The sequence below is a fragment of the Oncorhynchus tshawytscha genome, linkage group LG21, assembly GCF_018296145.1.
Source record: "Oncorhynchus tshawytscha isolate Ot180627B linkage group LG21, Otsh_v2.0, whole genome shotgun sequence".
Lineage (NCBI taxonomy): Eukaryota > Metazoa > Chordata > Actinopteri > Salmoniformes > Salmonidae > Oncorhynchus > Oncorhynchus tshawytscha.
Genome location: NC_056449.1, coordinates 30,351,357 through 30,361,356, shown reverse-complemented (window position 1 = coordinate 30,361,356; position 10,000 = coordinate 30,351,357). Strand labels below are relative to the sequence as shown.

At 48.3% G+C, this 10,000-nt stretch overlaps 1 protein-coding gene across 1 annotated transcript in view; it reads left to right on the top strand.

Moving 5' to 3' along the window:
• The window catches only part of LOC121840378 (Fc receptor-like protein 5), a 72,753-nt gene that overhangs the window by 29,488 nt on the left and 33,265 nt on the right, over positions 1–10,000 (top strand). The window contains exons 3-4 of the mRNA XM_042303310.1: positions 7,510–7,770; positions 8,208–8,483. Coding sequence (XP_042159244.1) covers positions 7,510–7,770; positions 8,208–8,483 — 537 coding nt within the window. The remainder of the gene's footprint in view (positions 1–7,509; positions 7,771–8,207; positions 8,484–10,000) is intronic.

The window sequence follows — 10,000 nt, the reverse complement described above, 5'->3', positions numbered from 1 at the left end:
AAGGATGATAAAGTCCTCCATTTTCACACAGCCAAGAGGTGCGAGTCATAGGATGCGGAAAGGGAGGAGAGCAGGGTCGAATAGGCAGAATCAGGAGGATTCTGAAGAACACTATTTGCAAATTTCCTAGCAGAGGTGAAACCTCTCCCCTCCAATACAACCACTGATTACCAAAACAAGTCACAAATTGCCCTGCCCCTTTATCCTGGTTGATGTGTCAACAATCATCTACAAGTTCAGTTCATATAACAAGTAGACTTTTGGGAGGACAGGCAGCACTTCAAGTACAGTACCAGTCAAATGTTTGGACACACGACTCATTCAAGAGTTTTTCTTCATTTTTTTTACTATTTTCTACATTGTAGAATAATGGCGAAGACAAACGATGAAATAACATATGGAATCATGTAGTAACCCAAAAAAGTGTTAAACAAATCAGAATGTATTTTATATTTGAGATTATTCAAAGTAACCACCCTTTGTCAGCATAGCATTCTCTCAACCAGCTTCACCTAGATATCCATTCACCTACTCTACGTCTCACAAAGACACAGCAGTTGGAACCAATAATCTCAAATTCAGACTCATCAGACCAAAAGACAGATTTTACTAGGCAAGTCAGTTAAGAACACATTCTTATTTTCAATGACTGCCTGTTCAGGGGCAGAACGACAGATTTGTACCTTGTCAGCTCAGGGATTTGAACTTGCAACCTTCTGGTTACGAGTCCAACGCTCTAACCACTAGGCTACCCTGCCACCGTCTAATGGCCATTGCTCATGTTTCTTGGCCCAATCAAGTCTTCTTCTTATTGGTGTCCTTTCGTAGTGGTTTCTTTGCAGCAATTCGCCCATGAAGACCTGATTCACAAAGTCTCCTCTGAACAGTTGATGTTGCGTCTTTCTTGAACTCTGTGAAGAATTTATTTGGGCTGCAATTTCTGAGGCAGATAACTCTAATGTACTTATCCTCTGCAGCAGAGGTAACTCTGGGTCTTCCTTTCCTGTGGTGGTCCTCATGATAGCCAGTTTCATAATAGTGCTTTATGGTTTTTGAGACTGCACTGAAACTTTCAAAGTTCTAGAAATGTTCGGGATTGACTGACTGTCACGCCCTGGTCAAAGTATTTTGTGTTTATCTTTATGTATTTGGTCAGGCCAGGGTGTGGCATGGGGTTTTTGTAATTGTGGTGTGTTTGTCTTGGGGTTTTGGTGGTGGTATTGGGATTGTAGCTTAGTGGGTTATCTAGCAAAGTCTATGGCTGTCTGGAGTGGTTCTCAATCAGAGGCAGGTGCTTATCGTTGTCTCTGATTGGGAACCATATTTAGGCAGCCATATTCTTTGAGTTTGTCGTGGGTGATTGTCCTTAGTGTCCTATGTGTACTCTCGGTTAGTTTGCACTAGATAGGCTGTTTCGATTTCGATTATGTTTATTGTTTTGTGTAGTGTTCGTGTTTCTTTGTTTGATTAAACATGAATCTCAATCGACACGCTGCAGTTTGGTCCGACTCTCCTTCATCACCACTAGAAAACCGTTACAGAATCACCCACCACCAACGGACCAAGCGACGTGTCAACAGGCAGGAGAAGCCGAAAAAGGAGATGCTAAATAAGGATTTCTGGACATGGGAGGAAATCCTCGACGGGAGAGGACCCTGGGCTAAACCAGGGGAGTGTAGCCGCCCAAAGGTGCAACAGGAGAAGAGGCAACAGAGGCAGCAGCAGCAGGAGCAGCAGCAGCTACAGTGGGAGAGGTTGCACCACCTGGAGAAATGGACATGGGAGGAGGAATTGGACGGTAAAGGACCCTGGAATCAGCCTGGAGATTATTGTCGCCCCAAAGCCGAGCTGGAGGCAGCAAAAGCAGAGAGGCGGCATTATGAGGAGCTAGCACGGCAGAGCGGATGGAAGCCCGAGAGTCAGCCCCAAAAATTTCTTGGGGGGCTTACAGGGAGTATGGCTATGCCAGGTAGGAGACCTGCGCAAACTCCCTGTGCTTACCGGGGGGCTGGAGAGACCGGGCAGGCACCGTGTTATGCTGTGGAGCGCACGGTGTCTCCAGTGCAGGTGCACAGCCCGGTTCGGTATATTCCAGCTCCGCGTATCGGCCGGGCTAGATTGAGCGTCGAGCCAAATGCCATGAAGCCAGCTCTACGCATCTGGTCCCCAGTGCGTCTCCTTGGGCCGGCTTACATGGCACCAGCCTTGCGCTCGGTGTCTCCGGTTCGCCTGCATAGCCCAGTGCGGGCTATTCCACCTCGCCGCACTGGCAGGGCGACCGAGAGCATTCAACCAGGTAAGGTTGGGCAGGCTCGGTGCTCAAGAGCTCCAGTGCGCCTGCACGGTCCGGTCTATCCAGTACCACCTCCACACCTCAGCCCTCCGGTAGCAGCTCCCCGCACCAGGCTTCCTGTGCGTGTCCTCGGTCCAGTACCACCAGCACCACGCATCAGGCCTACAGTGCGCCTCGCCTCTCCAGCGCTGTCGGAGCCTTTCTCCTCTCCTGCGCTGCCGGAGTCTCCCGCCTATCTAGCGCTGTTAGAGCTTTCCTCATCTCCAGCGCTGCCGGAGTCTCCCGCCTGTTCAGCGCAGCCAGAGCCTTCCTCCGACACAGCGCTGCAGGAGTCTCCCGCCTGTTCAGCGCAGCCAGAGCCTTCCTCCTCTACAGCGCTGCCGGAGTCTCCTGCCTGTTCAGCGCAGCCAGAGCTGCCAGTCTGCATGAAGCAGCCAGAGCTGTCAGTCTGCATGAAGCAGTCAGTCTGCATGAAGCAGTCAGTCTGCATGGAGCAGCCAGAGATGTCAGTCTGCATGGAGCAGCCAGAGCTGTCAGTCTGCATGGAGCAGCCAGAGCTGTCAGTCTGCATGGAGCAGTCAGTCTGCATGAAGCAGTCAGTCTGCATGGAGCAGCCAGAGCTGTCAGTCTGCATGGAGCAGCCAGAGATGTCAGTCTGCATGGAGCAGCCAGAGCTGTCAGTCTACATGAAGCAGCCCGAGCTGCCAGTCTGCATGAAGCAGCCAGTCTACATGGAGCTGCCAGTCTGCAAGGAGCTACCAGTCTGCACGGAGCTGTCAGTCTGCACGGAGCTGTCAGTCTGCACAGAGCTGTCAGTCTGTAAGGAGCTGCCAGTCTGCAAGGAGCTGCCAGTCAGCACGGAGCCGCCAGAGCGGTCAGTCTGTAAGAAGCCGCCAGAGCTGTCAGCCTATATGGAGCAGCTAGTGCCGCCAGTCTGCCCAGCACCGCCAGTGCCCCCAGTCAGCCCAGCGTCGCCAGTCTGCCCAGCGCCGTCAGTCTGCCCAGCATCGCCAGTCGGCCCAGCGCCGCCAGTCTGCCCAGCGCCGCCAGTCTGCCCAGCGCCGTCAGTCTGCCCAGCATCGCCAGTCGGCCCAGCACCGCCAGTCTGCCCAGCGCCGCCAGTCTGCCCGGCGTCGCCAGTCTGCCCGGCGTCGCCAGTCTGCCCGGCGTCGCCAGTCTGCCCGGCGTCGCCAGTCTGCCCGGCGTCGCCAGTCTGCCCGGCGTCGTCGGTCTGCCCGGCGCCGTCGGTCTGCCCAGCGCCGCCGGTCTGCCCAGCGCCGCCGGTCTGCCCAGCGCCGCCGGTCTGCCCAGCTCTGCCAGTCAGCCAGACTCTTCCAGATCTGCCAGTCAGCCAGACTCTTCCAGATCTGCCAGTCAGCCAGACTCTTCCAGATCTGCCAGTCAGCCAGACTCTTCCAGATCTGCCAGTCAGCCAGACTCTTCCAGATCTGCCAGTCAGCCAGACTCTTCCAGATCTGCCAGTCAACCAGACTCTTCCAGATCTGCCAGTCAACCAGACTCTTCCAGATCTGCCAGTCAACCAGACTCTTCCAGATCTGCCAGTCAACCAGACTCTTCCAGATCTGCCAGTCAACCAGACTCTTCCGAGCTTCCTCTCACTCCCGAGCTTCCTCTCACTCCCGAGCTTCCCCTCAGTCCCGAGCTGCCTCAGTCCCGAGCTGTCCTTCAGTCCCGATCTACTCCTCAGTCCAGTGGGGTTCTGGGTGAGGACTACTAGGCCATGGTCGGCGGCAAGGGTGGACTATCCAGGGACGAAGGGAGAGGGGACTAAGACATTAACTGAGTGGGGTCCACGTCCCGCGCCGGAGCCGCCACCATGGACAGACGTTCACCCGGACCCTCCCTATTGTTTTGAGGTGCGTTCGGGAGTCCGCACCTTAGGGGGGGGGGTTCTGTCACGCCCTGGTCAAAGTATTTTGTGTTTATCTTTATGTATTTGGTCAGGCCAGGGTGTGGCATGGGGTTTTTGTAATTGTGGTGTGTTTGTCTTGGGGTTTTGGTGGTGGTATTGGGATTGTAGCTTAGTGGGTTATCTAGCAAAGTCTATGGTTGTCTGGAGTGGTTCTCAATCAGAGGCAGGTGCTTATCGTTGTCTCTGATTGGGAACCATATTAGGCAGCCATATTCTTTGAGTTTGTCGTGGGTGATTGTCCTTAGTGTCCTATGTGTACTCTCGGTTAGTTTGCACTAGATAGGCTGTTTCGGTTTCGATTACGTTTATTGTTTTGTGTAGTGTTCGTGTTTCTTTGTTTGATTAAACATGAATCTCAATCGACACGCTGCAGTTTGGTCCGACTCTCCTTCATCACCACTCGAAAACCGTTACACTGACCTTCATGTCTGTAATGATGGACTGTTGTTTCTCTTTGCTTATTTGAGCTGTTCTTGCCATAATATGGACTTGACCAAATAGGGCTCTCTCTGTATACCACCCCTACCTTGTCACAACACAACTGATTCACTTAAACGCATTAAAAGGAAATAAGTTAACTTTTAGGAAGGTAAATTAATTGAAATGCATTCCAGGTGACTACCTAATGAAGATGGTTGAGAGAATGCCAAGAGTGTCCAAAGTGTCATCAAGGCAAAGGGTGGCTATTTTGAATAATCTAAAAATTATATATATTTTTTTGGTTACGACATGATTCCTTATGTGTTATTTCATCGTTTTTATGTCTTCACTCTTATTCTACAATGTAGAAAGTAGTAAAAAAATCTAAATAAAGAAAAACTCTTGAATGAATAGGTGTGTCAACTTTTGACTGGTACTGCAGATGACTCTAGCTAGCAAAAAAACATTACTAGTCAACAAAAGATAAAGACAAAAATTATACTTATCACTCCTGGAGATATCAGGAGTCCTCTAGATCCACTCCTGAAGATATCATGAGTCCTCTAGCTCTAGAACCACTCCTGGAGATATCAGGAGTCCTCTAGCTCTAGAACCACTCCTGGAGATATCAGGAGTCCTCTAGCTCTAGAACCACTCCTGGAGATATCAGGAGTCCTCTAGCTCTAGAACCACTCCTGGAGATATCAGGAGTCCTCTAGCTCTAGAACCACTCCTGGAGATTTCAGGAGTCCTCTAGCTCTAGAACCACTCCTGGAGATATCAGGAGTCCACTAGCTCTAGAATGAAGCATTTTCACTATTGCAGGGAAATCATTTTGTCCAGTTGTCTAAAAGGCATTGCATGTGTTGTTGGCTAATAGTTTTCTGGTAGGTTTCTACACTACTTTCCTTCCAACTACAGTATAGCATTTCTTAATAGTATGCAGTATGTTCGGCTTCGATCACTCATGATTGAGGCCTCTGAAGCTGGAGACTCACATCTCCCTCACTAGCTTTAAGCACGAGCTGTCAAAGCAGCTTACAGATCACTGCACCTGTACATAGCCCATCTGTAAACACCCCATCTATCTACCTACCTTATCCCCATACTGGTATTTATTTTGCTCCTTTGCACCTCAGTATCTCTACCTGCACATTCATCTTCTGCCGATCTACTATTCCAGTGTTTAATTGCAATGTTGTAATTACTTTGCCACCATGGCCTATTTATTTCCTTAACTTGCCTCATTTGCACTCACTGTATATAGACTTTTTGTTTTCTTTTGTTCTACTGTATTATTGACTGTATGTTTTTGTTTATTCCATGTGTAACTCTGTGTTGTATGTGTCGAATTGCTACGCTTTAAAAAATAGCCGAGGCATCATGGTCGATTCCAGGGTTCTTCTGTTTGTCCCCATAGGGGAGCCCTTTTTGGTGCCAGGTAGAACCCATTACAGGGGGTTCTATCTAGAACCCTTTATGTAGGGCTCTTCAAGGAGCCCCCTGTTTTTTGGTTCTACCTAGAACCCTCTATGAACGGTTCCACTAGCCTTATTAGCCTTTAAAATATAATTACTTATGACAATATATGACATGCTGTATGTATATCATAAGGCCTTTCTTTGAGGGCCTCGTTTTACCCTAACACAGTGTAGTTAGGAAAACTCCTGGTTTACAGGCCACATTAGGCCTGCAAGCCACATTATGCTGGCTTGCAAAGTGTAAATCCTAATGGAATCCAGCCAGAGTTAGGATATCCAACAAGTGGAAGTGTTAATTACCGGCATTCAGAATGACTGCCAGGGTAGGGAAGGTTGAATACTGAGACTACCATAAACATCTCAATAAATAAATCCAACTGTTTATTAGAACTATTGATTAGATATGGTTCTATGTAGAATGTTTCTTGCCTTTCAAAGAACCCTTCCTTCCAAAAATGGTTCTTAGGATGTTAAAGATTCGAGGTAGAACCCTTTGTCTTATTAATTAACCCCCTAGAGTCTATTGACGCAACATAATGCAAAAATCTAAATCTGTCAGTTTAATAGAGATCAGTTTTTTTTGCATTGGCTGTGTCTCAATCCACCCCATCCTCAGCTTTCCGCATCTGACAATTTGCAGCATGCGATCCATGGCTGTGCCGAGACTATGCAACATGGTAGCGTGATGCTAGACACGCTCCTCTATTAACAAAGGAGGGCTGTGTGCACCTGCTGACTCCATTTTTGTGGTGCGTGTTTCTGTCAGGCGTTTACGTGCAGCAGGTAAGGCGGAGTCAGGCGCAGGACACAGATGAGTAATTCATGCAACTTTATTCAAAACAAGAAATATTCCAAGAAGGAAAAAAAATCTAGCTTACAAATACAGACCAAATTACAACAAACAAACACACACAAAACCATGGGGGAACCAGAGGGTTAAATAAGGAACATATAATTATGGGAATGGAAACCAGGTGTGTACAATGAAGGGAAAAAAAGGAAAGTGAAAAGTGGATCGTGGCGACTAGAAAACCGGTGACGTTGACCGCCGAACGTCGCCCGACGAGAGGGACCAACTTTGGAGGAAGTTGTGACAGTTTGTTTATTCCATGTGTAACTCTGTGTCGAACTGCTTTGCTTTATGGCAGTAAGAGTCCCTGGCAGTAAGAGTCCTTCCAGAATAATTCCAGGTATTTTGTCCAAAATCAGGTCGTAGGGTTCGTGTTTTCATTTGGAGTAAAGGATGTTGTGGAAGGTAATATCCTGTATATGTCCTTGTAAAAAAAAAAATGGAAGTTTATCGAACTTAAACTATCTTTTTCAAAAAAAATGCTGAAAGATTCAGGAGCTTATCTTCTCATGGCCTTCTCTTTCTCTTCCAGCCTCTCTGAGCATCCATCCTGACAGATCTCAGTTCTCTGAATATGAGTCTGTCTCTCTGAGCTGTGAGGTTCAGGGGAACTCTGCTGGATGGAGAGTGGTGAGGAACACAGAGAGAGGAATCCTTTCAGAGTGTAATACTGACTGGGGAAAACAACAAGGGTCTTCATGCATAGTGTCACTAATACTATCAGACAGTGGAATGTACTGGTGTGAGTCTGGGTCTGGAGAACACAGCAATGCTGTCAACATCACAGTACATGGTATGTCCACAAACACCATCTACTAACATTATAGTGTTTAGTGGTTCATCTCGTTTCAGATAGCTGATGTTATGTTTATATATTATATACAGCTGGAGCTGTGATCCTGAAGTCAGAAACTATCTGGTGTTGACTGGTAGAACAAATCAAAGGGTCTCATATTGAATCTGGTGTAGCCTGGCAGAACAAATCAAAGGGTCTCATATTGAATCTGGTGTAGACTGGTAGAACACATCAAAGGGTCTCATATTGAATCTGGTGTTGACTGGTAGAACAAATCAAAGGGTCTCACATAGACTGGTAGAACAAATCAAAGGGAAAATAAAACAAACTATATATTTTGTTAAATGCAGAAAGACTCAGGAGCTCATCTTGGCATGGCCTTCTTTACTTTATATAATCACATTTTATCTCGCTTCTCTCTCGCCATCTCTCAGATCGCTCTCCTCCAGCCTCTCTGAGTGTCAGTCCTGACAGATGTCAGTTCTCTGAATATGAGTCTGTCTCTCTGAGCTGTGAGGTTCAGGGGAACTCTGCTGAATGGAGAGTGGTGAGGAACACATCGAGAGGAATCCTTTCAGAGTGTAATACTGACTGGGGAAAACAACAAGGGTCTTCATGCAACGTGTCACTAATACCATCTGACAGTGGGGTGTACTGGTGTCTGTCTGGGTCTGGAGAACACAGCAATGCTGTCCACATCACAGTACCTGGTATGTCCACAAACACCATCTACTAACGTTATAGTGTTTAGTGGTTCATCTGGTTTCAGATAGCTGATATGTTTATATATTATATACAGCTGGAGTTGTGATCCTGGAGAGACCTGTTTATATGTTATATACAGCTGGAGCTGTGATCCTGGAGAGTCCTGTTTGTACACTGCTCAAAAAATTAAAGGGAACACTTAAACAACACAATGTAACTCCAAGTCAATCACACGTCTGAGGAAGCAACACTGGTTGACAATAAATTTCACATGCTGTTGTGCAAATGGAATAGACAACAGGTGGAAATTATAGGCAATTAGCAAGACACCCCCAATAAAGGAGTGGTTCTGCAGGTGATGAACACAGACCACTTCTCAGTTCCTATGCTTCCTGGCTGATGATTTGTCACTTGAATGCTGGCTGTGCTTTCACTCTAGTGGTAGCATTTGACGGAGTCTACAACCCACACAAGTGGCTCAGGTAGTGCAGCTCATCCAGGATGGCACATCAATGCGAGCTGTGACAAGAAGGTTTACTGTGTCTGTCAGCGTAGTGTCCAGAGCATGGAGGCGCTACCAGGAGACAGGCCAGTACATCAGGAGACGTGGAGGAGGCCGTAGGAGGGCAACCACCCAGCAGCAGGACCGCTACCTCCGACTTTGTGCAAGGAGGAGCAGGAGGCGCACTGCCAGAGCCCTGCAAAATGACCTCCAGCAGACTACAAATGTGTATGTGTCTGCTCAAACGGTCAGAAACAGACTCCATGAGGGTGGTATGAGGGCACGACGTCCACAGGTGGGGGTTGTGCTTACAGCCCAACACCGTGCAGGACGTTTGGCATTTGCCAGAGAACACCAAGATTGGCAAATTCGCCACTGGCGCCCTGTGCTCTTCACAGATGAAATCAGGTTCACACTGAGCACATGTGACAGACATGACTGAGTCTGGAGATGCCATGGAGAACATTCTGCTGCCTGCAGCATGACCGGTTTGGCGGTGGGTCAGTCATGGTGTGGGGTGGCATTTCTTTGGGGGGCCGCACAGCCCTCCATGTGCTCGCCAGAGGTAGCCTGACTGCCATTATGTACCGAGATGAGATCCTCAGACCCTTTGTGGGACCATATGCTGGTGCAGTTGGCCCTGGGTTTCTCCTAATGCAAGACAATGCTAGACCTCATGTGGCTGGAGTGTGTCAGCAGTTCCTGCAAGAGGAAGGCATTGATGCTATGGACTGGCCCGCCCGTTCCCCAGACCTGAATCCAATTGAGCACATCTGGGACATGATATCTCGCTCCATCCACCAACGCAACACTGCACCACAGACTGTCCAGGTGTTGGTGGATGCTTTAGTCCAGGTCTGGGAGGAGATCCCTCAGGGGAGCATGCCCAGCTGTTGTAGGGAGGTCATACAGGCACGTGGAGGCCACACACACTACTGAGCCTCATTTTGACTTGTTTTAAGGACATTACATCAAAGTTGGATCAGCCTGTAGTGTGGTTTTCCACTTTAATTTTGAGTG